Raw genomic sequence first — 27,984 nt, forward strand, 5'->3', positions numbered from 1 at the left:
GAATAAGGCCCTATGACTCAGTCTTGCCAATAGCTGGGAATTTCCAAAACACGTGTTTGTAATAAATGTCATGTTTTACTAATCAAATTCACGTACTTTTGAAATTGATATTAGAGAACTTGTACAGAATTGATTTATTCGTATTTTGCCTATTTGACGTCTTGGCTAACAATAAATATATGATAGAGGGTAGATAATATTTAGAGGTACGTGATATTGACCACAAAGATGCACAGGGATATGCATAATTACCTGACCTGCTGCTACATAAAAAGGTGAATGAATTATACATTATGTAATGCTTGTAACAATTCGCTGTCATGGCTGTTACGGTCCTGTAACACCATAGAAGCTGAGAATCTTCTCTAGAATTGATTCGATAATAGTTTAAACCAAATAGCAAAAGTATATCTGAACAGTATTTACTTAATTTTCAATTGAATATCGAATACCAGATTGATAATATATATGAGCAAATGTGCGCGCAAGTACAGAGTCTTCGTCTTAATTTAAAGCATTCTTGTTCGCTCTGTAAAGATTATTATTAATAGAAATATGAGACGAGTGAGACCATTGCATCAGAAGTGTATGACATTGGCTGGTGCTCAGGGTATTTCCTTCTGTACCACAGAACATCTTGTTATTAACAATGGCAAGGCATTTAACCACAGCACTCTGCAGTGGGCAAGTGCCAAAGTGAATCACACACCTCAAGATGGTGAAGCTTCAGGTAGACATTATACCAACACTTAACCCATTCAAGACCTCTAGATCTTTAGTTTTAACCACTTGAATGGAAAGAACTCGCCTATTTTAATTTATGGACAATCTAGCGAATTTGTAGCGGATTTTTTATATTTTTCTGCTCCCTTTCCTGGGCAGCGAGCCAGGGAAGCACGCAGAGTTGGCATCAGTGTTGTTTACACCTGGAGGAGGCTGAGGGAGAAGGAGGAAGAGGAGGAGGGAGAAGAAAGAGCTATAAATACCTGTTTGGGTGTCAAGACAGACCTTCCTTGGCAGCCTGACCAACCCCAGCCAACACCTGGCATGGCAGCAGTGGTAAGTCAGACCCCCCGAGGGAGAGACGCAGCATGAGGGAACACTACCGTTACCGATACCAGGCCAGAGAGGTTTGTTTGGGGGGGGGGGGTGTTTGTGAAGTTGGGGGGAAGGGGGGGTGTTTGTGAAGTTGGGGGAGGGGGGTTTGTGAAGTTCAGGGGGAGGGGAGGGGGGAGGAGAGAGGAGATGATGATGGTATATGCTGATGATCCAGACAATGATGGAAGTCTGTTTAGCATTGATTTTTTTTTTTTTTTTACCGTGATGAATTATTTGATGATATTAGTGATGAATTCTTTTATTTGATGGTATTAGTCTTAACAGATGTAGTGAATGTTTTGTGATTCGTTTTTAATGGTTAATCTAAAGTTTGGTGAGGTTTCGTAGTTTAGTTTCGTCTTTCATTTCATATTTGTGTTGTTTTTTTCCTCCAAAGAAAATAAGAACATTGCTAACTAAGAAGCCTAAGTACCATCTAAGAAGACAAGTATAATTGTGTTAGTTGATATTGATGGAAGAACATTTTTTAGTCTATGGACGCTGAACATCTTTTAAGAAGATAGATTTTGACAAAAGTGGTACCAGTGGATTCCGTACCTTGTCTAGAGTTGATTTAAAGTGTGCAATTTTAGTGCGGCACCTCTGAGGTATCATTTACATGTTCTCATAAAGTGCAGGGCCTAGAAGTATAGGGAAAGTGGGAGACAAAAAACTTTGTATCGGATGTTTAGTGTAGTGAATACATTGGTAACACGTGAAAATCTAGCAACTAGGATGCCAATGTTAATAACAGTTCCATAAGAGTAGAACACAGATCACAGTCCTAGAAAACGTGCATTCACTGAAAAATTTGAAATCACAAGGTTAGAAGGGAAGCCAAAGTCAGGAGTTTAGGGGTAAAGGTATTAGACGTTCCAATTAATAGTTACAAGAAACTTGCAGAGATCATTATGTTATGAAGAAAATGTATTATAATGAAACGAAATTGGTGCTTTCTTGATTTGTTTGCTCTCAATGAGAAATATGTGATGTGAATGATGTTCATACCATCTTACTGTTTTAGATAACATAGAAAGTGGGGAGGGTGTTAAAGATTGTAGAAAATGTTAGGTTATATTTTGTGAAATTTGTGTAATCATAATGAAGGCGCCCAATATAGCCTAAAATAACGTGAATGGTCTGACCAAGCTTAATCGAGTATGTTTAAGACTTGGCTGGACACCAAGGCATGTAGATATGTACTCAAAACACCAGTTTTTGGTGTACTGGTAATACTGTATTATTGTATCAAAAGAATTCTTTTTTGTTGTCATGTTAAAGTAGTTCCTGTAAATTGATTATATATTTTTATTTTATTCAGATAAAGAATTCAGGGTTGGATATTGAGGAGGATGAATATTGCATTGGGAATGGAGCTGAGTTTTGAATACGGAATATAGTAAAATGAACACTGTCTTCCCACCATCAATTTTCTATGGGTGATATGTTTGTGACTTTTTCCATAGGGTATTTAGAATAATAGGTAACATGATAGCTATATTTACACCATTGGAAAACACTGGCATATTCAGATGTCTTGTAGGTAATCTAAGAACGTACATATGTATATGCAGACCCCTTCTTTTCTTGATGCGGCATAGGCATTTTATACATGGACATCACGTTAAGGGTTAAGAGAGAGAAATGATGTGGGACGAGAAATTTTCCATAGAATTTCTTATGTATTTTTTTTTTTGGGGGGGCCAAGGGAATGTATTTTTTGGCAGATATTTCAAACTGATTTGATTGATCAACACCCAATATCATATATGACCAAAGTTTTGGTAAGACTTTGATTTAGCCACCATGTTGTCATACTCTGAATTGGACTCATTCTCTGTATGAGATCTGTAAATACTATATATTCATGCGATTAAACAGGACAACTAGATACTGGAAACTTTTTTGATTGTACATTCATGATTTTTTTTTCTCTCATTCCCCATTGTAAGAGGATGATTTATGTGTGAGTATACCATGTACAATAAATTGGTTTTGGTCTGTTTAGTTTTGAAATGATTGATGATGAGCATGGTATTATTCTGATTTTTACCTTGTGTTTATTTTCTTTTATAGAGAATACGTCTATAACTTTTCTAAAGGTTATGTCTTTTCAAAACTTATGGTAACCTGTAAGGCATTTATTTTTTGCTGTGTTTAGGTGTTTAGATTTAGAATAGGATCATTGTATTTTACTGATTTGTAGTTGCAGATTACAGTATACACAGAACTTATTGTTTCATTCACAGGTGTTGACACGGCAGAAGGTGGCAAAAGGGGATGTTCTTCTATCATCATTGCCTTTTGTATATCTTGTGAATGCATCCTCCAAAGGACTGTATTGTGATCACTGCTTGAAAAAGTACGTTTTGGAGAGAAAACTGCTTGCTGATAGAGCTATGGCTTGTGATGGCAAGGTTCAGGGGCCAAATACCCTGGATGCTTGCCCAAGCTGTTCTCATTAGTTTTTGTATTAATAATACTGTCCTGAAATGCTGATTTCTGACTAGGTTTTTTTTTGTGTTCATGCCATCCTGAAGTGTTGTGTGTTATTGATCTAATATGGGGTCATAGGTTTCCCCATAATTTAGGTAAAGGAATGGGTGATCTTTGGGATTTAGTGTATTGAACCCAACATAGACAAGTTCATGTTGAGTTCATTCCAGGACATGACCACCAAAAAATGTTTATGAAAAGGTAGCCACATTCATATTGTCATGATGACTATTAGACGTAGTATTGTATGTAAGTATGAATATGGTTGTAGGCTTGCTTATTTGCAGATAATTCGATGTTGCTGGCAGGGAGTGAAGGGAAATCGCAGAAGACAGAGAATGTGTTTAACATGTTGGGTAAAGCAGGGTAGTTTCTGGTAGATGCTAGTAAGAGTAAAGTGATAGTGTTTGAGAGGAGGGAAAGTGAATTGGTACAAAGATGTGCATAGGTCAAGAAAAATGAAAAAAAGATAAAATCAATGTAGATGGATAATTTGTTCGTAGTTGGAAGTTGGAGGATTGATAGATTGGAGTGTAAATGCAAGAAGAGTTTGTGATGTGAAGCATTCCTGAAAAGGATGTGTGTATAAGTCTTTTAGGATGGTATGGTCATGTAGGACACATGATAGGTGATAGGCTGGTCAAGATGTATTGTTGTATAGTACAAAAGACTGTTTATGAAGGAGAGTTAGACCATGGAAAATATGGATAGATACCTGTCTGAGAAGTTATTTTGGCTGAGAATATTTCAAATGGAGATGTTACATGAATGATTTCGGATCAGATACAACTGGAACATTTTGTGTGTGTTATGAAATAGAGTGGAAGAGTACTGGAGGAAGAGAAATGGGGGAAGAACTTGTGGAATGGTGTATGTAAGGACAGGGTTAAGTGGAGACTTTACTGCCGTGGCCACCCCTTGATGGAAATGTGTGTTAGAGGTAGTTAGGAGTGATATGAATGGAGACTTTGGTCTCGGGGACTTAAACATCTTGGTGTATAAAGTGAAGAGTTAAAAAGCCCATTACAAGTGTGGAATCCCATCCACTCTTGCTACTTTTCTGCACTTCTTTTGCAAGACTTTCACCACTTGTTCTCTTTTCACCAAGCCCCTCTCCATGATTCTCTCACTTTGCATACCTTCATGTCCAAACCGTCCTACATCTGCCACCCTTTTATCAACTACAAAGAGATAATGGCCCTTCAGAATACTTGCTCCATCTCATCTCCACATTTCTGCCAGGTAGTGCCTCCTCATTTCTCTTTCATGAGCAACTTTCTCTTTCCACCACTCACTACCTTTTCTCACCTGTCCACCTCCCAATATCCGCATGTCACGCACTTCTCACACGTGTAAGAAGTGCTTGATAAATACCTTCCATTCTTCACCCACTCCTAGATTTACTTTCACGATTTGCCATTGTATGCTAAATCTCCCCTGCTATGTTTTCTCACAAGCCTCTTTTTTAGGCTTGTCTGTTTTCACAGCTCTCCTATGCCTATATCATTTCCTCTTCAAAAAACTTTATAGACCTTAACCCTTGCGTCCACCAAGTAATTATCAGATATCACACCAGCAGCCGTTCTCAGCACATTCACATCCAAGTATCTTTTCTTTGCATGCCTGTCAATTAGTATATTGTGCAACAATGCCTCATAGCATCTTTCTAACTTATCCATATATACCTGGATATGTTTCTATTCTTAAACCAGGTATTCCCAGTCACCTGTCCTTTTTCAGCACATACCTCAACAAGCTGTTCATCATTCTTCTTCACACAACTAGGTATCCCATTCCCCCCAGTTATACCTTCAACTGCTAAAACTTATTTAAACATAAAAGAGTAGCATCAATGAATGCACCTAGTAAATATACCTGTCAGATTTATATGCAATAAGTAGAGTGTGTTTTGATCAGCTTGAGAAGCATTGACTTGAGGTACATATAACTGTGCCTAATGTTTATTTAAGGAGTGCAAAGTGTATATAATTGGGAATTATGTCTCTTAGGGTGAAACATCTTGTGTATTATAAAATCCATCTATCCAGAACTGTTAGCAAGAGTTCTACCTTTTATGATATCAGTTTGTCAGATGAGGTTGATGTGATTCATGGGCATCAGAAATAACACCAGCACCTATGTACCAAATGTATACATAAGAACTGAACATGAATGTGAATGTTTGAGAGTTGCATTTCTTGGTTAAGATCAAGTACCAGAATCCCACATTGTGTTTTGCTACTTTGTAGGAAAGCATAAAATGTGCAAGAGTTAAAATGGCATACTGGGCTCGTTCAAGATGGGAGAAGGGTGTTTGAATGTTTCATGTAGTGTTAATTTTTTACATTGCATATTTGATGAAGCTAACAGTGTTTAAATTGGAAAACATCAATACTTGATTTATGAATAATGAAAGGCTGCTTCAAAGGTGGTTGATGACTTGTCTTAAGAATGTTAGCATGATGTCTGAAAACAGATTTGGTGATTTTTTTTCTTTTATGATTATCACACTCCCTTTTCATAATACATTTGCAACTTGATTAATGGGTTTTTTCCTTTGTTGGGGGATCCTTCCCATGGTATTCTTACAGTTTGATGCTTTTCCTTCAGCTTACTAATTCATTTGGACTTTGTAAAATGCTGTCTTACTCTTTTGGGAATAATATGATATACTGTTTGCTCTAATTACTGTAGTTGTTGCTCTCCATCTGCTTAGAGTGTTTTCAGTATGCCTTTTCTCACTAGATTGGAGGGCAGTTATATAATCCCTTTCCCCCAAACACAATTTGGTCCTTGCACAACTTTGTACATTAGTCTCTATTAACACTCCTCTCAGACACACTGTTTATGTGTAACTCTGTTTTTCATTGAACTGTATTGTATGTAGGGTGATTTCTTGACTATGTGTACCACACCAGGAACAGCACTCATCAGAACCTGCAACGCTGCTCAGGGTGTAAAGTGGAATGTTATTGCAGCAAAGAGTGTCAGCGTGGTTCTTGGGATATCCACCGATTCGAATGCAAAAATCTTCAACGCATATATCCCCTGATTCCCCCAGATACTGCCAAGCTCATTGCAAAGGTTATCCTTAGGCTTAAGGTAATGTAACATAGAAAACAGTTTGGTAAGAAACAGTCACACTCATAGAATGTGATAGTAAAATTCACATATGGAGATTTGGAAACTGAGAAAATGAGGCATTGTTATGGTGCACCTAAGATCATTTTCATCATTGTTTTAAGTAGCAGGTTATTTACCAAATCTCAATATGTAGGATGTTTGTTAAGATCCCGTTTCATGATTATATTTTTGTTTTGAATGATTAGGTGTATTAACTGTGGATGATATTGTAAGAGCCTATATTTATATGTTGTGTGATTTTGTGCAAAACTTAACAGGATAGTGCGTCTAGAATTTCCTGTAACCTTTTCTTAATTCTTGAGATTTCCATCTTTTTTTGAATGTTAGGCATCCTTAAGACTGACCTTTTCCTTACTAGCTATGATAATATTTGTTGAATCTTATTACATACTTTTCCTTTCAGTTTGATAACATCATTCACAATGTATTTTAGTCTTGCAGGAATTACTCTCATTTTAATGCACTTGTCCTTAATGCCTTGTATCTTTGCCACATCATTTTTTACCCAAAGCTATGTAGTAGTCTCTTTGATCTTCAGCACAGTCAGGACAATTAATGCACTGTGACTAAAATTTGTGGACCTCTGTGGTTGCTTTTTCTCGCCTTCATGCTTTCATCCTTTCTTTTGCCGAGGATTCCTTCTTCAGTCTTTTAAAAATTCTGTCGTGTTTCCCGGCTTATTCAACTTGTTTTTAAGGACTTGGTTTCCTCTTTCAGCTGATTGTTTACTTCTCCTAGGCAATGGATAACTCTTACGTAGTTTATTTGTACCAGAGTACTTTCTTATAGCTCAGTGGCCTTTTTCCTTCATTGATTAAGTGTTTTTATTCTTAGAATATGTAGATGACTTTTCCAGTGTTCAAGAAAACTGTAAGTTCTTTTTCTGTCATTAGTACTGCAAGACACTCTTCTTTTCTCCCTTCAACCTTCTCTGACCTAGCTCCAATGTTAACTTTCTTCTGCTTAACATGGCTGATATGTACTGATATTTCAACTTATATAAAAAGAGATTTAATTCCATTAATGTATATATTTGAGGTTTGTGATGTGTGTATGTACTCTGTGATTGCTTGAATTTATAAGTAAAATTTCAAATGCCCAAGTTTCTAAAGCCAATAAACTTCCCTAATCCATGGTCCAGCTTATTTAAGAGAACTGCCAGTATGGAACATGGTTTCAACAATTGGCTGCTTTGTTTACAGTGTACTGCATTAGTTCACATCACTGTTATATCTGTCTTGCCATGGTGCAATAAGACTTTGTACTTTTTTGGTTATATTTTTGATATTTTCATAGTGTGTGCCCATACAGTTACATACTGAAAGCATCCAATGATAGTGCTGGTTGTAACATTGCAAAGGGGAAGTGTGTTTAGCTTAACATAGCGTAACCTACCTTGGGGGAGACCATGAAATATCCTTAACTTTAGAAAATGTGACCTGTCTCATATTATTGCTTCCATAGGTGACCAGGGTCAGTCAGAGTGCTACTAAAACTGTTTGATAATAAAGTCTGTTTTGAATTACTGTTTCAGTTCATTGAGATGCAAATCACTGCATGCATCCTGATCTTTTCATGAAAATTCTCTTTTTATCATCACGAGATGATGGCCTGATTTTGACATCACATTCTCCATTGCTTTGAAAATGAAGAACCAGGCATATTACAGCATCCTGAAATAACTGAAAATCTTTTCTGAATTTTATCTTGAAACTATCTTTTTTTTTTTTGTATCTGCTTTGGTGAGGTTTATTGGTATCTCTTATAAACTATTGTTAGTCACATCTATTACATTATTTCCAGAGTGCTCTCCAGAGACTATAATTGATGCCCATATTTGAACATGACTCCATACTTAAGCTTTGTTGGTCTTTCTTTCATTTTATATCTAGCTTAACTGATGGCATCCTGTAGTTACTTGTAAAAAATCTCATCTTTTTTCCAGTTTTTTTCCAAATACCCATCCTTTTCTTTAGAAACTAATTTCGCCATTATTCTGTTTTCTCATTGAGCTTAAAAGACGTCAGTAATAATGTCTGGAGTCATCACTAGACTTTTTTGTTTTTGTTGTAGACTGGAGGTGACCAGTTTGAAGAAAGGATTACAGAGAAGAGATCAAGAAAATTCAAAGACCTGATGAATCGTAAGTATGTTGCTTCTTTTATTTCATCTATTCATTTATTTTTTTATTTATTTTTACTTTTTGATAAAGCTCACTCTTAACTGATGATATTTTTATGGTTTTGATGCATAATTGAGTGACTCAGGCTAATAGATATTCCATTGAAACATTTGTCACAAACTACTGCATTATTTAGAAGTTTTAGGGGAGAGAGAGAAACTGTTAATAATTCATTTTAGCAAAAAAGGCTGTCATATTGGAATGAGATAAAACCCTCCATCTAAAGGGTGTGGTTGAGAGAAGGGATTCGAAAGTTGTATGCTAACAAATATGAGTAAACAGGACTTGTTTGAGAATTATAATGTTATCGGCCTGTATTTGATCGCATCATCCATCACTCCTAATGCCCAGGACACCAGAATGATTGAGAAAGAATGAAATTCTTGACAATATGACTTTGCAAATCTTGTATTTCCTGCAAAAGGAGCTTACTAAGTTGCATAAGTACCCTTATACTTGTCCAGAAGCCAGCTAACAGGACATTGATATTACAACACCCCCTTTATACCACAATGCTCCAATTCATTGTCTCATGCATACCTCTAATCTTTGTGAATGTTTAGGCTCCAGTAGCCCAGAGCCTCATTAACTCTTCCTTTCCCTCTCCTTCATGGTCTTCCCCTCCTCTTTGGTCCCTCCATCTCTGACACATATATCCTCTAAGTCTCTTTTCATTTATTCACTCCATATGCCCTGATCATTTCAGTGCACCCTTGTAACTTCTATGAATCATATTCTTCTTAGTACCTTACCTCTCACTTACTATGTCCTTCCTTAAGCACTGAACCCACCTCACACTTCATATTGTCTTTAGGACTTTCATCTTAAACATATCCATGCTCTTTCATTTTTTTCACATTTAGGGCCCAAGCCTCACATCCATATAACACTGTCAGGATTACTGTACTTTCCTTTCATACACTCCTCACTGCCCCTAGAACTGTAGCCTCTTCTCATACCCTATGACTATGTTTATACTTATGACTGCACGTGAGAAATCATCGTTAAAGAGGCTGTAGCATTGTCAGCGGATGGAAGGGAATAATGTGTCACTGAAGCCCTTCTTGCCCAAGAGAAGTCAACATTAATTTCTTCTTGCATGGAGCTATTTATCTATCTATGCCTCTGACGCCTGTTCTAATTGGAACTCTCTCTTAGGGTGGCCACGGCAATAGAGTCACCATAACATATGAACTGCAGTGCCGCTTCTTATCTTTTAGTGCCTCATCCTTCACAGGCCACCAGCAGAGGGCAACTTTAGTGTAGTGTTTGCTGAAGCTCCTACCTAAAGTTCCCACATTTTACTTCTACCCAGTGCTCCTACCTACTACTTCTAATGTACTTTCTTGCTTATGTTCCTGCCCAAATGTTCTGACCTACTTCTTCTGTCTGCTATCTACTACTCAAACGATTTTGCCAAAGGCAGGGGTAGCGCATAGAGGCTCAACGCAGGAAAATCTAGTTATGAAGAATGAGCTGTGAGATTTAAGTGTTTTCATGTGTTACATATGACATGGAGAGATTGCATGTTTGCGTACAGAATGCTAGTAGTCCACGTGTGGGTGAGGTAGAAAGAAAAAGCAGCTGCCTGGGTCAGAGTGATGCAACTTGACAACCTCTGAACTGCTGGCTCACAAAGTAGCTGTCACTAACCCTATGATATCCAGGCAGGTAGTACTGTTAAAGCTACAGGAACTCCATTAAAGAGGTCCTGGGATTACATGTTACTTGTAATATTTGTATGAATTTTGTAGACTTTAAAGACTTCAAAAGAATAAGTAGCAACTGCATTTGGTCATGCTTATGGTAGTCCAGGTCTTATTTTTTTTTATCTGATGCTGGTGAATCATATTATGATATTTGAATATATATATATATACACACAGATAGAATTAACTTTGACACCACTCACTGTGGCCCTCTGCTAATTATTACATCTTTTAGACTACACAGATTTAAAAGATGACGTAAAGCGACAAGAGCATTTAACATCACTTGTGGTAGTCCTGCGGAAATACCTTGGAACAAACAACCTTCCTAATGAAGTTGAACTGCAAGGCATCTTTGGCCGGGTTAGTACCTGAAATCTCTGTCTTGTAGCATCTGTGTCTTCTTTTTTTCCCCCAGATTCATTGATTGTTGTATATGAATTTTTATATGCTATAGTTTGATATGTCACAAGCCATTGTGTACCCAGTCTTATATCACTTGCAAAGATGGTTGCCCTCTGCAAGTCACTTGTCAAATTTTTACAAGCACATACTTGGTTACTTTCCTCCTACTCCACTAATTCCATGAGCTTTCCTTTTCAATAGTCTGGCCTTTCCTTTTCAAGAGTATTCACATTTTCATTGGAAAACTATTGTTTACTCAACTTATAAGATCCTCTTAGTCATCTCTTGCCTCATCTTGAGTAACCATCTTCAAGCTTCATCTCCCATTCTTCTTTACACGAAACCTTATATTTTACATTAATTAGTAGCCCCTGCTGGTGCATGTAGTGATAAGGTTGATGTCTTTACATGTACTTGTCTCTTCATAAGTAGCTACCACGCAAGTATCTGTGTAGGTGTGTACCATATTTATTAACTCCTTGCAAAGTAAGGTAATGTCTTGACTCCAGAGTGAGTTCTTTGACAAGACTGGACTCCCAGTGATACAGCCTTGCCAAATGTGACTTTTCACTTGCTGTGTAACCTAAAGCTGTTGGAGTCGGGTAACACCCAGAACTGTTAATGATGTATTTGGTAAAGTATTCATGTATGTTACGTCCCATTCATTTCATACAGTTTTGCCTTCGTGTGATTATGAAAGTTAATGTGGTTTATGATGGGTGTATATACATCTGGTAACTACTAGATTATAGTCTGGTTTAAGATTTTTTAATGTAACTTTTTATTCAGTTGTATGTGCTACCAGACTCTGCTTGTTTGTGGTTATGCTATGAGTGAGGAGTCACCTTCTGTGAGGTTGTATTATCAGAGTACAGCCTTATTGAAGAAGTCCCTATTCCAAAGATGTCTATCCTATCATCGCTACTGATTGTAGTGCTGCTTTGAAGCTTTATCCACTTCTGGAGAGGGTCTTGGTTTATATAATAATTGGTGATAAGTTTAATTTTTTTTTCAGGTCTGTGTTAATAGTTTCAGCATCACAGATACAGACATGAACACAGTTGGGACTGGGGTGTACCTTGCTGCTTCCATTTTTGATCATTCTTGCGAACCCAATGCATATGTAACATTTGATGGTAAACACTTGCTATGCCGCTCATTGGTGGACTGGCCAAGTCTTGACTGGAATAAGGTTAGTTTATGAGATAAGACTTAGATACTTCAGTACTGTGAAAAATAAGTACATTTTCCATACCATGTGCAGTATTGTCTTAGGAATGTGTCTTAACTCTTATACTTATGCAAACATTTTCCTTTATTTGTGACCACATTACCTATCACTTTATGAGCTTTTTCTACTCTAGTGTGTCTTGCACAAATATATCGATGAACTCTTGTCATGCGTTGCTCTGACATCTCAGTTTTTGCGTTTGTAATGAAAATGCCATGATCATGGTAAATCAGCCTTTCTACAAAATATTTTTCTTTTATTTTTCTTTTATACTTGATCGCTGTTTCCTGTGTTAGCGAGGTAGCACCAGGAACAGATGAAGAAAGGCTGCATCTGCTCATGTCCATTCTGTAATTGTCATATGATATGTAGTTTAGTTCTTACTTTCCTTAAGTCCTTTTTACTGGAAGTTAGGGCTCTTAATGTTTTATTTTTTAATGCCCAAAGTTTCCTGCCCAGGGTTAGTTTACACATATTTGGATTGAATGGACAAAAAACCTTGGCTTTGATCAGATACAAATCCAGAACTCACAACCATTCAAGCCATGGTGTTACTGAGTGTAGTAAATATGATAGAGTTGACTGAGTAATGGCAAGACTGTTCCTGTGGCAATGTGCAGAGCAAACAATCTATGATGAATAATTGGTTGTGCTTGTACATCACTTATGAGTTTGGTTCCAATGTATGCTATTTTAGCTCTGTTTCTCACATGCAGAATGCTAAAACATCAATAATGATAATTGGGTACTTTCAACAGGATTTACAGTGCAAAAACTTGAACAAAAATTAAATGAATGGGTTATAAAATGGAGATCTTGCAAGTGTTGGTAAATATATTACAGTTGTAAAGACATACTGTCTGCAAAAGTCTTGTTTACAAGAGTTATAGACTTTAAATGGCCCTTGCAAACAAATACTTTTCTTTATTCTGATCTGCTCCTTAGCCCACATCTTAAAGGGAGACAAAAGTGAATACTTGAATAATGAGATATAAGAATGTTGAGTATTTATGGTAAGGCGTATGGGAGGGTGGTAAGTAAGAGGTGACAGGATGCACAAAACATCAGATTGGGGAGAAGCACTGTGGCTCCTGGAGAAGTAAAGGATGTATGGATCAGTTGTATGTCTTGATGACTTTTGATGACAAATACTTGGAGGAGTATGATTAGTACAGTATATGGTATTTATAGATCTGGATAGGACATATGTCATTGTTGATAGAGAGCCTTGTGGAAGGCACCATAAATATAAAAGGTAGAAGGAAAAACAACTATATGCAGTAAGGGATTTTTACTTGGGGCAAAAGGTATATATGTAAGTAGAAGGGGATGAAAGTGAGTGGTTCCTGATGAATGTGGGTCTGCATCATGGTCGTATGGCGGCAGTGTGATTGTTTGACCTGTTTAACGCAATCACACATGCTACTGAACTTGTATAGGCTCAGTATGGCAACTGCAGTCTTGCTTTTATGGAGTGCATATTCCTGCCCACATATGAATTCGAAGTAGCATTTTTTAGTGTTATCATCTGAATCTTAATGGACTCCTTTTTTTGTAATTCCCTTAAGAGACAAATCTTTGCTGGAACGTATCAGTTATGACCAGTTACATGTTTTCATGAACTCTCAGATGAGATATTTGAATGCACTCTTGTTAATTTGGCTACACAAAATGGATGAATGTGAATGATATTGGATGGTTGAACATACTTTTGGCAATTGATAGATAATTATAGCAAATAATCTCGGAATTGATTTTTTTAGTTTTGCCTAATTGAGTAAGGATTTGAATGACAGGTATTGAATTGCACTTTTTGCAGCAGTTTTATAGCTACTTCTGAAGCATTTCCACATAGTATGCAACAGCTAGAAAGTGGGTGTGAGTAAATGAGACCATTCATCAAATGTTCCTGGTGTTACCTCAGAAATACAGAAAAACAATGGGCCAATATGAAAAAGAAATCAGTAATATCTATATTGTAGTAAGGTTTGAAACCTCTTTTTAGGTCAGAATAAGTTACATTGATGTAATGAACACCACCACGGACCGCTTGGAGGAATTGCACAACCGTTATTACTTTTGGTGTGATTGCAGTGCTTGCCATAATCCTGAGCGTGACAAGTTTATGTCGTCTATCAACTGTGGTAAGTGTTACTTAAGATTTAGAGGGAGGCAAAAGTGTATATTCATTTCCAGTTGGGTTTGTTTCATTGGAATGATCTATTCCTATCAGAAGGATTGTAATTAATTATTTGTCATATGATGAATTCCTCTTTAAAACAGGGATGTTATATTTTTTGGAAGTGGATGTCCTCAGAACCTGATTGGTTACTCTTGATTGAGAAGGTTTTTTTTTATGATCTTATGTTGGTTGACTGCATAGTGGATGAAATTGGTACATTGCCACTGCCACTACATTTTGGCAGTTAGTCTTTTTAGCAATAGTTGTCACGATATTGTTACTAGTGATTATGCAGTCTCCTAACTAGTCAATACTGGATATTCTCCCATTATTAAAGAAAGGGTATTCAAAAGCTTCTTGAAGAATAACTAATTCAGAAATTAAATTTTTTATTATAAACTTTTCAGGGAATACTGCTTGCACCGCCCCAATTTTCATTGATGAAAATGATGACGATGATACACCTATTGGGGCATGCTCTGCATGTGGCTTTAATGACCTGAGTCTTGACAAGAGAACCAAGTATTGCAAGATTGCTAATTATTGTCGAGAACAACTAGAGGTTATGAAAGAAAAATACTGTATCCTTTTGCAAAACTGTTGAATATCATATGGTTATCATTTTTTGGGAAACAGAAGATCCCATGATTGGTTACTGCCCACATGATTAAGAGACTGTATTTTGCACCCTTTCATATGGTAAGAAGAGAAGCATACAAAAAAGTGATAGAGATTTAGTAGTAAATTACTTGAAATCAGTAATAACAAGGAGTAATTTGATGAACAATACCATAAATTATATACGGTAAAAATCCCTTTGTCTTAGGCAGGCTGTAGGACCTTCATTAAAATCAAATGTTTTGGATATGTTAAGAAAGTCACTGACCAAATGAGTTGTAAACTTTCTCTGCTGTTTCATAAAAAGTAAGATAACTTAAAGCACTGTTGCTATACTGTTTTTATATTATTACATATTACATTATTTTATTCCTTAACTGTTGAAAAGATCTTGACTTATGTCAAAGAGTAATAGAGAAGCAAGGAGATCTGTTTCATAAACTCAACATACTTCGTGTCAGGTTCCTTGATGCTGGTTTTGAAGCTGCTATTGCTCTTCATAACTGGGATATTGCAATCCAGTATGGCACTCAAAATATCGAGGGCTTGAAGTAAGTTACCAATTGTATTTTATATTTAAATGAAGTTTTTTCTTTTAATGCCCAAATGTGATTAATGGTATTTGTAATGCTTGTTTACTTTTATGAACTCCATTCCTATATACATAGGATGAATCAGGTGTATGCAAGATACTAATACTGAAACAGTAAAAGGTCATAAACCATATGAGGCTCATGGACCCGATAGAATTTCATCATGCGTGCAGATACATAGACAAACTTATTGAAATATTGTTCAAGATGTCACTGGAGGGAGAGAGGCAAAGTGTCAGGGCAGCAAAAGAGGGCAGACATCATACTTAACTGTGAGAAGGGATACTGGGAACATTCTCTGGAGGATTGCACCACCATGCATGAAGACCTTGACAAACTCTAGAGCTGGTCTGATACATGGTTATGAAGTTCAACCCAAGTAAATGCAAAGAGGGTGTGTCATAGTGAAAGAAGGCCTTGATATGATCATCATCTAGCTGGAAGCAAGTTGCAGAAATCAGGATGAGAGAAAGGTTTGGGAATCAATGATTGTGTAATTGTCATAGTCCCGCCTTTGGGGAATAGTTTGAAGGAGACCAATTGTCTGCTATTAGAATAGCAGTTGAGTTTACTCTTAAGGAATTATTCAGGTAGCTGTTCACTTCGTACGTAAGGCCGAAACTAGAATTTGCTTCTCTAGTTCGGTCACCACGCTTAAGCAGAAAGAGCTAATAGACAAGGTCCAGATGAGAGCAACAAAGATTGTATCAGAATTAAGAGAGCTGAGCTACAAGTAAAGTCTGTAAAATTACCTACCTTGGAAGGGAGAAGAATGATGGTTGACCTGATTACAACCTTGAAGTTTTTAAGACAGATTGATGATGTAGACAGTGAACAGTTCTTAGAGAGGTGTAGGGATAGAGCATCCAAATTGCAAAGATAGAAATAAGCAAGAAACTTTTTAAGATGAGGAAGGATACTTATATTGTAAGGAAGGAGTTTTAATTGTAAGAGTGAAGGATGAATGAATTAGAATTACTAAAGACATGTTTAATGCAGATAGCATGCAGAAATTTAAGTTGTATGATAGAGAATATTTGAGACTGACACACAAATGTAAAACTCCCTTTTCATAAAGTACAAATAGGTCATTACACAATTTTGTTGGAATTTAGTTTGTAGAGCAGGCATATCAGCTTCACTAATGGCTTTCAACCAGCTGATTTTTGTAATGTTTGAAAGTATGACCTTGGTGTGGACTTTGGTCTGTGGCTTAAACCTTCAAATTGTGTTCTCAGAATTAAATAGTTTCCTAAAGTTTTGTCAAGCACTCAGGCAGTCCTTTTCAGTTTGCATCACATAAACAATGTTTCGTTAGTATCACTTTCTGGCTAGTGGTTGCTTTCATCGTGAGTCCTGCTATTCTCTTATTCGTAGTTTTTTATGGATTGTAGAGTGATGCATGCCTGCAGACCACAAAGTCTCACACTACCATGCCCATGCTACCCTCTATTTTGCATCTTCCCAGGACTTAGGGTCATGGGTTTCTGCCTGTTCGTATTTGTATTTTCATATTTCCATACCAAGATGTAAAGCAAAAACTTCAAATGGATTGGTTAATAGCTTGATAATAGATGAATTGTTGAATAATTTTTGTTTAGCGTGTAAAACTTTTATCTTTTATCTCTTATCTTATAATACCTTTACCATAGATCTTGTTCAGTTTTCTTGCTTACTCACCATTTTCGTTTGTGCTACAGCCATAAGACAAATATTAACACAGACAATGAATTTCAGGTTTTACTATGGTGAAGATCACCCAAACATCGGTTTGGTGCTACTTAAGCTTGGCAAGATTTGTAGTCATATATATAGATTACAAGATGCCGTACACTATTTAGCACAAGCAGAGAAGATATTGCTTATAAGCCATGGAAAATCACATCCTTTATACAAAGAAGAACTGAAGCCTCTTATTGAGCAAGCAAATGAGGAACTCAAGATATTTACACATAGAAAGAAATGGACAAATAGTAACTTTGCTGTGGTGAGCTGAGTTTGCTCTCAACATTAATTTGCATTCCATCCCTAATTCATGGATTTTCTTGTATATATTTTAGTAAATAATTCCATTTATTTTTAGAAGAGTGATTGTTTGATTTTGTTTTGTGTGCAGAATTATTATTTTTGTGATTAAAGTTCATTCCATGGTAAAGGTGCCATCCATCTTACTTTCACCTGGTTGCAGGTAAGTGCCTGTTTTTATCCATATCCATTTAGCTTCATCCTCCCTTTAGTACAAGGAGAAACAAACAGGATCCTATCCATACACTTAAATCATTCATTTCCATAATGTTGAAGAATTGGAGATTTACTCTCACCTCATACAACTTATCTCGAAGAATTTTCTGGATTTGATGAGCTGCAACTGTTGAATTAATAATATAACAAAAGATTACTCAGCACTTTAACCCTTGTGAGACAGAGAAGTCTTGATGCATCCTCATCTAAGGGTTTGTTTTGAGAGTAATAGATTTTGCTCATATACAGGAAATGAATTGGGCATAATGTTAGCACAGGCAGCAGTTCCCAAGTTTTCCTTTAATAATTCTTAAGCAACATTTTATCTAAATTTGATATATGATCATGACATTTAATTAACATAGTAGTCCATTCATGCTTACCTCTTGGCAGAACATTGTGTACAGTCTACCCCCATTACTTAGTAGTAATATTTAGATTTGATGGTTTACATTATTTGTCATTGAAATTTAAACATCAGAATTCATTGTGCTTCCATACTTATTAGGTTATTACGTTAAATTTTTGTTGAACATTTTTAGTGAATTTTTTATTAATAACATTAGATTCTTTTTTTTAATTAACAAGACTAAACATGGGGTTAGTCCTATGGGCTGAGAGAGAATTTTTACCAATGGGGGTTGGAAACTTCCGAACCCACTTTCTTACCCCTCATTAACCACTTGATCGGTAGTAAAGGAATGACCCGGAAGAGATTTGCCCTCAGACCAATCAACAACCTTCAATCTGTGGTGATGCCTTTGCCTCTGGCTCTTGGTGCTGACTTATAGATACTTCAAAAATTCTTGGACCATGGACATAAAGAGTTGTATCTACTATGGTTTGTTGGCTTCTTCCATCCTGATATGGTTAGATATTGATTTTCCTATTGCTAATTGGTGTGAAGATGGGAAAATAGTCAAATAGTTTTAAGTCCAGCCTTCATGATAGAGTACTTGTTAGCATAACCTGTTCAAACTGGTTTCACCTTAGATGTTTTCTATTCCTCTTGAGGTAATAGATCAGCTTAAGCCCTCTAATTATTCAGTTTGTCCACTGTACATGTAACTCGAAACTCCTATTGTAACATAGGGATCATGATGAAATGAGATTGCTCTTGGTCCTTGAATCTTCAAAGGATGATATAAGAGAGATGATTCTTCACCATCACCTTGTTTCCAAAGAACTCCCTTGACCGCTGCTGTTATAGCAATGATGTACTGGATGAATTTTTAAGTGATGGCTGGCCTATCCATTTGAATACAGGACCTCACCCTGGTTAATGTTTGACTACAGTTCCAGTGTAGTGGTAGCCATCAGCACTTTAGAAGTATATGATTGTATCTGGTTCTTAATAGCACCTTATAACAAGATGATTATATATCCCATAGTCATAAGGTGGGAATATGAAGATAATCTGATGTTCTTCCAGTACCATATCCCTACAGGTTTACTGATGATAATCCAGGGTATGTCTGGAAGGGGTTACCTTGTCATTTGGGTGCCATAATCATTTTAGGCATATCTTGTAAATACATGATGCAGGAGCTCCATCCAGAGGACTAAAACTTAGAAATACACCATATTTTTTATAGCCTGTTGGGTTTTTGTTTTGAGTATACACATGGAATTTATGTTGTTTTGCATGATTACACTGGATGGATTTTATAATTGGTCCAGTCTTAGAGATCTAGATATGCAAGCTGACATGTATCAGTGTCATGTCCAGTTTTTGCTTCGATATCATAAGACAGAGAGCCAGTGATTGGGAGGGGTATGAGATGGAAAACATAACTAATTATAGGTGTGAAGTGACATCATATTAGTCATTGGTCAATGAACAGTCATTACTGAGTTTGGAGTGACCATTGTATGCATCAAAATCAGTATTATTAAAAATTTCATATCAAAATTAATTCTCTCAAATATTTATGTTTGATCCAAAGTCTAACTGAGTCAGGGTAAGAAGCTGATAACCTAAATCTTTAGCTTGCCTTCGCCAGGACTTGGGATAAAGTCTCTTAGGATTAGATAATTTTCACTGGGAATGTTCATTTATTCATGTTATATGATTTTGAACATTAGAAGCCTGTTTCACTGCTACTGTAAGTAAAAGGCATGCTTCTCGGGTTTGCTGTTTGACAAGAAGTGAAAGCATTCCAACTTGTCAGTTAGAAAGGCAGCAGTATTTCATGTAATCTGAGCATGAGAAACCTTTACCAAATCTCCAGCATTACAAGATGTCATTCCATAATTTATTTGAAAATGATATGCTTCCAGTTCTTCAATTAAGAGAAACGTATGGGTTGTTGTTGCTTTTTGCAGAGCGTTGTGTATTTTTCTAATAAAACATAAATATGACAAATGCCCATACAAGGTTTGATTATCCCAAATTTTTAGTTACGTTTATTTGAGGGAGTCAGTTTTTCCTTGAGCAACACACCCAAAGATGGAAAACAGATTCTGATACACTAGCTTGTTTTCCATTAATGAGATATGAACATAGGATGTACAAGGGAGCAGAAGGGCATATGGGACTCCTGTGGCATGCTGTGGCACGGTGATCCACCTAACTAATGCCAACAGCCTGAATCTGTGTGGTAGATCAAGCAGATAAGCCCCAAATGCCTTATGAATAGTTGTTGGAATGATGAATGATCAGTGCCCTCTATGATAATGGACTAGCATTAGCCAACAACACTTGAGTGAGTCGGGTACCCATAGCTGTGAAGAGCTACCATGGCATCCTTTGTTGGCTGGTTGATATCAGTCAAACTGGAGGGGATCTCATGAAATCCCTGGGTGAGTTGAAGCAGCAACTACACTAAATTGCAGTTTCTCTGCTCATATTGACTCTTAAGAATATTTTTGTATGCTATTATTTCGTAAGAAGTCCCCACTTGCCTAGGGCCTGTGGTGGTAAGATGGTGCTTCGGTAGCTCATTATTATCCAAACTTTTATTTTTGTTTAAATCTCTTCCCACATCTTGCATGTGTGCTGGGTTTAGTACCCCAAATGTTGGATATTGATTGGACATTCAATTTTTCACTGATATTCTCATTATTGGTAACTGTTTCTTACACCTTAGGGCTCCTGAGCTGTGGAAGTGTCCCCACAGTTTAAGTTATAGTGCTCCATAGGCACATATACTGATCTCTAGTTGAAGGCGAACAAAGAATGGGGTGACAACTTTAAACCATGATTTATCAAAAGTAAGTTTTTGCACACGTAATTCCCTAAAATTTTGTCATATAGTTTGAGATTTGTGTAATTTTCATTAGGGTCATTAGCTTGTATTCTACAGTGATAGATTTTTGTAAATTGCATTTAGATTTTTACAGAAGGAATATTTTAGTGTTTACATGTTGCAGCTACAAAACAAGATAAAGATTATCATGTTAGGTAATTAATAAGTGAGGCATTATGGTATTACATGAGAAATTAATGAAACTTTAACCTATGACAAGTCAATTGGCATCAACCCAGCTGCTCTTCACCTCGGGGCTGGCCATTGAAAATAGTACCTGGTTTAGGCTGGGGTATATACATATTTAGTGCTAATGAGGTGGCTTTGATTAGGGCAGAGAAGAAAATACCACTTTATTCAATATATTTTTCTTTTATTTTTTGCAGAGCTGGCTATAGATTTTGACACTATTGCAGATTAGTAAAACTATTCAGTAAAACCAGTTTGAAGTATTTTTATGGTACCTTAAAGGGTTATGGTACTTCATTTGTCTGCTTACTGCAGCTAGGGACATATGTATTCATAATTCTTGAATTGCCCACTTCTGCTTCAAAGTGAATTATTGTTACCAGAGCCTATATACATTTTCCATACACTGGTTAGCATATGCAAAAATATGAAAGATGTCTGTACAAGCTGTGCTCTCATCATGTAATACTTTGTGAAACTCTGAGGTTCTCGTAAAGTAATCAATATGTCATGAACACCAGTAGTAATTTTATTTGCTTGTAACTGAGATACCTCTAAAAATACGACACATTTCTCTATGTGTACCAGACACGATCTTTGGTGTACCTCATGTGTGTGACAGCTGAGCAGCAGAAGTTAAAGGGGTGTGTTTCAGTTAATCCTAATTATAAAATTATTGAGATTTTTTTTTAATGCACCATAGACAGAGTAAGTGGAACTCAGGAATGACATAGTGAAAGTGTTGATAATATTTTGGAAAACAACAAAAGTTTAGATATTAGGAAAATACATAGATGGATGTAAGTGGAAGTTTTTAATGTTTGGTACACCCAAGCACAGAGGAAAGAGAGAAAAATCTATAGCTACCTGGTTTAGTGAAGCTTGCAAGAATGCTAACCATGGATAGCATATACATGGATAGAAGAGTATTTTGGCTCGGCAGAATGTTGGTACTTGAAGTGGGTCTTTTGGCAGAATATTGAGGATGGGCAGAAAAAAACAATAGGGAAGTAATATAGTTATGGGATCATAAACAGAATGGTAAAGTACTAGTGAAAGATGTTGGATGATAGTGATAAGCAGAATAAATGGATGTCAAAAGATGAAATAAAGAGCATAATAGAATGTACAGAGCATATCAAAATTGATAAAACTATATAGAATGAGAAAGTACATGAACCCCTCTTTAGTGTAAACTGATAAAGAAGACATTTTGATAGAATTTCAAGCCACTGATTGTCACATTAGAATTTCAAGCCACTGATTGTCACATTAAATGTTTTCCGAGAGTGTTATGAAAAAGGGGACCAAGTGTTAAATGTTTTCTGAGAGTGTTATGAAAAAAGGACCAAGTGTTATACTTATATAAAAGGTAATAGCAGAGCCTTGAAGTCAGAGGACATTGGTATTCAATGCATTATTGGTCATTTGTATTTTTAACTGCTGCTAGTGGTTCTGTAACCTTTTTATAAGAATCATATATTTTTCATATGAAATCTTTTATAATATTTAACTGAAACACATGGTAATAAGAAGAAATATTGAATTTACTACCATATGGATATACCATGAACACGTAAAAAGTGGATCAAGATACACCTTGATATACCCAAACAGCCAAATAACCTTGCCACTCATTAACTGGAATGGTTTGCACATAGATCTGCTTATTTTGTGTGCATAATGAAAATATTGGCAAACTAACAATAATTTGCAGTTATAAGATATAATTACTGAGGAACAGAACACTGTAGTTTCACTGTATGTATGGTTGATAACATTTCATGAATATTTAAAGGTGTGTGTGTTGATAACATTTCATCAAAATATAAAGGTGTGTAAACAAGAAAATGATATGCATGAGGTAGTGGGCTGTATTGTGTGACAAGAAAAAATCCTTGCTGACACCACTATTCTTGTCAACTGTAATATTTTCACTTGTCTAGATATAAGTAAAAACTTGATTTTTAAGATTTACATTACATTTGAGTCTGAATTGTGACAAAGAATTTTTATTTCATATCCTTTGATATCTTTATGTTGGTTTGAAATTTCATATGAGTTTATATCACAGAATTTCAGAACCACATGTGGTTAAGGAAAGAATGGCCATCCCAAGCAGTCTACGTGTCAGCCAGCTGCAGCCATCAGTAGTTAGCAGTTATGCAACAGCTGTGACCTGCTTCATCAGGTGTATATCTCTTCTTTCTCCAAATTCACTGGTTTTATTCTCAGGAGTACATCTCTTACTCTACTTCTTAATATGATGTGTTCAGTATTGTAGAATTATATACCAAGTGATGATGATAAGATTATATAAACCATACCAATTGATTTCTTGTGAATCAAGTGCATTATTGAATGTCTTTTATTTCATGCTGATATATGCTGTAATTCTGTTTTTATGTAAGGATGCGAATATGAGTAAGTATATCAAGTGATGATGGAAAGGTCTGGGTCCTGGTTGTGGATAGGAGGCTCTTGTTTCAGTGCATTATATATGACAGCTAGAGAGTGGATGTGAATGAATGAGGCCATTTCTTCATCTGTTCCTGGTGCTGTCTTCTCGATGCAACAAATGGCTAGCATGTATTAAAGAATACATAAATAATTGCCCCAAGACCCCTTTCTAAGAAGGGATCCTTGTGTTACCCAGGACTTCCTTTCCAGAGGTTCCTGAAGTCCGAGGTTGCACTACTTCCAGTAGTATGGAAATGACTGACTATTTTGGAGTGAGAATTTCTTTAGCAAGACTGAGACTACCTGAAAGAAGCCTTATAGAGGACCTAATAATAGGTCTGGAACTATAGAGGTTTATATGTGAACTGCATATTATGAATGTAATTAAGATCAAAAGAGTCCCTTAAGAAGAAAAATAAAAACACCTGAAACAAGAAACTGGATGATGATTCCCAAAATTACTAAACACACTGAAAATCCTGTTGAACCTCCACCTTCAACTTTCACTGGAATTAATTCATCGCCTTCTGCCCCAGAGATATTATCAGATGCTTCGTCGTCCCCAGAAACAATTTGCCAGTAATTAAAGAAGATTTATCCTACATCCTCTGCTTTGTCAGAGGGAGAGACCATCAATGTTTTGGTGAGTAAAGGAAAACCATAAGTACTTCATTCTTCATCTTTCCAGTATGACCTGTACCATTTGGAAATGACCCAAAAAATGGAAAATTCCAATATCTAAAAAGCAAGTGTAACAGAGCTGCACAGCATACAAAATAGTGCACTTCGAAGAGTCACTAGCTGCAAAATCTCACTTTTACTCATTGAAACAGAGGCCTTCCAGGTACAGTTCCACCTCATCATGCTTAGCAACTGCACTAGACTCTCTCCCACCCAAACTGCTCAAAAACTACCCACCAGCCCTCAGCTAGAAATTAAAAAGGTTACCCATTCCTCACATCTCAGATGCCTATACTCACAGATACTTACTTCCCAAACAAGTGTAACTAAAAACACATGCACAGTGAAATAGCTTGACAACCACAAAATATCTGCCTCTCCGTCTTAAATGTCTACCAACCAGACTTCTACCCATCAGAAGCCACACTCCTCAAACAAACATGAGTCACATTCTTTTTCTGTGCTTTGGACATCTCCCATCTCTCAAATGCTATGCACACCTTTCAACATATCCCAAGACCCTTCATGCCCACAACACAATTACCAGAACAAAAATGCCAAGCACCTACAACTCAATTGCCCTACATTCTCAGCACATAGACACACACACACATCAGTACAATTTACAACCTGTGATACTTACCTGTGGATGTAGACATCTTCTTGTGTGCTGCAAGGACCCTATAAACATAGAAGGGATTCCTGGGGCATGAAACAGTGGATAGGGAGTTGTGGTTTCAACACATTACACATGACAGCTGTAGAATGGATGTGAGAGGATGTGGCCCATTTTCGCTTGTTCCAGGTAGGTGCTTCCTTGCGTGGGGAATGGCAATCAAGTAAGAAGAAATATTTATTTATTGTTATTTCATTATACTTTGTCATTGTCTTCCGCATTAGCGAGGTAGCGCAAGGAAACAGACAAAAGAATGGCCCAACTCACCCACATACACATGTATGTACATACCTGCCCATACATGCACATATACATACCTATACATTACAACATATACATACACAGACATTTACATATATACACTTGAACATATTCATACTTGCTGCCTTCATCCATTCCCATCGCCACCACTCCACACACATACATATATATATATATATATATATATATATGTATACAGTGGGCTCGGCATTATGAGACTTCACCCTGTTGTGGTTATGCTGCGAGTGGAAGACTGTATACTGTCTTGAAAAAAGAGAGTTGTCTTCTCAAGAAGTTCCTCACCCCAGTGGAATCCATCATTTCTCTGCAACTGAAAGTAGTGTATCTTTAAAGTTGCTACAGTGTTGTCTCAAAGTAGTTGTTTCCTTTGCAGGTGTTGGATTATTTCAGCATGTTGTATTCACTAAAATTCGAAAATCTACTGTGTAGATGATAAGATAGCTTAAGTGGTTCTAGTTTTCAAACAAATGATAATGCCACGCCCAAAATATACTGTTAGACCATTGCTTTCCAAAGAAAGTGAAACTACTAATGTAGCTTAACTGTTGCTGATCATTTTCATGGCTAGTTTCTTAATCTAAATAATTGTACTCTTAGAAGAAGTGGTGATTATTAGGTTTTAACGTTTTTTAATGATATAAATGCCAATGTACAGATACTTAGTTGTTCATTAAGAAGCAAGAAATGCAAGGTATTGTTTATGATAATCTAATTATTATTAAGCATTTAAATGCCATTGTAGAAAAAGTATTGAATATAATATCACAAAAATGAATTACAGTGTACTTCTTATATCTGATAAGTTTTTTAGTAGACTTAAGAAAGTTTTATTTCCATGTTACTGTTTCCAATAATAAATTATAATTTATCATAATTATATTTCACTAACCGAAATGGGTTTTTACGAAAAGCAGATATTGACAGGACTCCCCATGAAGTAAAAACTGCATCTCAAAGAAGTGCCAGCAGATTTTGAAAAAATATGTAGAGAAAGGCCATATACTTAAGCACCATTTATTTGTAATCATTATGTTCAGTTATCTATCTTATCCAGAAATTATTTAAATGGCATGTATTTTAAAGTGTTGTCCCAGGCACAGATTATATGATGGTGAATATATATATAGAAAAAAATATTATTATTATTATTATTGTCATTATTACACAATCTCAGAATCCCTTTTATGGTGCTCCTGCTGCTTTGAGATGGCATTTTATGCTGAAGTAAGGAAATGATGGACCACTTCAGATTAAAAAAATACTTGACAAGACTACACTCCTTTCCTTTGCAACAGCACTTGACCTCTCATGCAGACCACCCCATGACCAACCAACAAACCCCGGGTAGAAATGAAAAAGCTTACCCCTTTCTTACAATTTGACAGCTTTCACTTCAATAAAAACGGTGACAAAGCATACACACACCATGATAACCTCACAGACATTAAAGAACTGCCTTCTCAACCCTGACTTGAACACCACTTCACCAGATATACACTCATCTAAGAAAACACTCCACAGACTTGAATGAATTATCCTTTCTTTATTGCATTCTGTACAACACCCATCTCATCAATTGCACACACTATTTCATCATATCACAAGAACCCCCAGTTTTCAGATGCAACTTCCACACTGACTGACAAATACACGCACATATCACCACACCTTTTGACCTGTGAACGTCCCAGCTTCACATTTCACTTGTCCATACAACCAAATCGACCCATCACTTCCACCACTTCCTAACATAAGCAGAACTGCATACACTCATGCAATGCATTCCACGATGATGGAGAACCTTCATCATCATCACTCTCCTAGACAATTTCTAACATCAACAGGCACTTATTGCTTGTTACGTATATATTTTAGCTCTCACAACTTTCCTTAATACTTCACCTTCATACCCGTTGCCCCTAATAGCTCACTATTCTTACTAACAACACCATCTTATTGTTCGCTATCACAATACTTGACCAGTATCATCAAAAACACCACCGTTCACTCTCACTTCACTAGTACTACTAACATCACTATCTTTATTTCACTATCATTAACTCTTCACTATGATGCCTGCAGTCAACCATTACCAAAACTTCACCCATATTGCTAACACAGTCTTCCCTAATGTTTCACTATCAGTACATTATCCTTAACCCCGCCTTCCTCAATTGTTTCATCGTTATCATAAACACCATCCTTCCCAACAGTCCGTTCACTCACTTGCCTAGTATCATCAAGATTACCATCATCACTGCGACTTCACCATTATCACAAATATTTTTCTTTATTCCTTCATTACCAGTAATCAATTATCTAAACCAGTATCTCTAACCCTTGACCTCTTTCTGATCCTTACACAGGACACAAAGGAATGCCTATGAGCAGCAGATCCACGATCATCAAGTCCTCTCCAGGATGTTTGTGACAGCAGAAATCCTAGCTTAGTTTGGGGTGAGTAGAAAAGTGGAGAGATGACTTAATGGTAGATGTCAAAACTTTTTTGACTTTAGAGGTGCAGAATAAAGTCAGCCTCGAGGCGAGGT

The 27,984-nt window shown here is 36.5% G+C and overlaps 1 protein-coding gene across 5 annotated transcripts; it reads left to right on the forward strand.

The window, feature by feature from the left end:
* The first annotated feature begins 900 nt into the window (after positions 1-900).
* LOC139765500 (histone-lysine N-methyltransferase SMYD3-like) lies at positions 901-27,893 on the forward strand. 5 transcript variants are annotated; one of them, XM_071692965.1, is made up of 12 exons: positions 979-1,130; positions 3,348-3,460; positions 6,513-6,696; positions 8,812-8,881; positions 10,865-10,992; positions 12,050-12,226; positions 14,271-14,409; positions 14,855-15,028; positions 15,454-15,616; positions 17,396-17,645; positions 23,411-23,527; positions 27,802-27,893. In XM_071692965.1, exons 1-11 carry the CDS (start codon positions 1,092-1,094, stop codon positions 23,432-23,434), a joined length of 1,461 nt encoding a protein of 486 aa, XP_071549066.1. In that variant the 5' UTR covers positions 979-1,091; the 3' UTR covers positions 23,435-23,527; positions 27,802-27,893. The 5 variants fall into 5 exon arrangements, with proteins under 5 accessions (XP_071549069.1, XP_071549066.1, XP_071549068.1 ...); XM_071692967.1 differs by lacking the exon at positions 27,802-27,893 and adding an exon at positions 20,989-21,112 and having other exon boundaries at positions 23,411-26,309; XM_071692966.1 differs by lacking the exon at positions 27,802-27,893 and adding an exon at positions 24,007-26,309.
* The last annotated feature ends 91 nt before the right edge of the window (positions 27,894-27,984 follow it).

Source organism: Panulirus ornatus, chromosome 55 (assembly GCF_036320965.1).
Source record: "Panulirus ornatus isolate Po-2019 chromosome 55, ASM3632096v1, whole genome shotgun sequence".
NCBI lineage: Eukaryota > Metazoa > Arthropoda > Malacostraca > Decapoda > Palinuridae > Panulirus > Panulirus ornatus.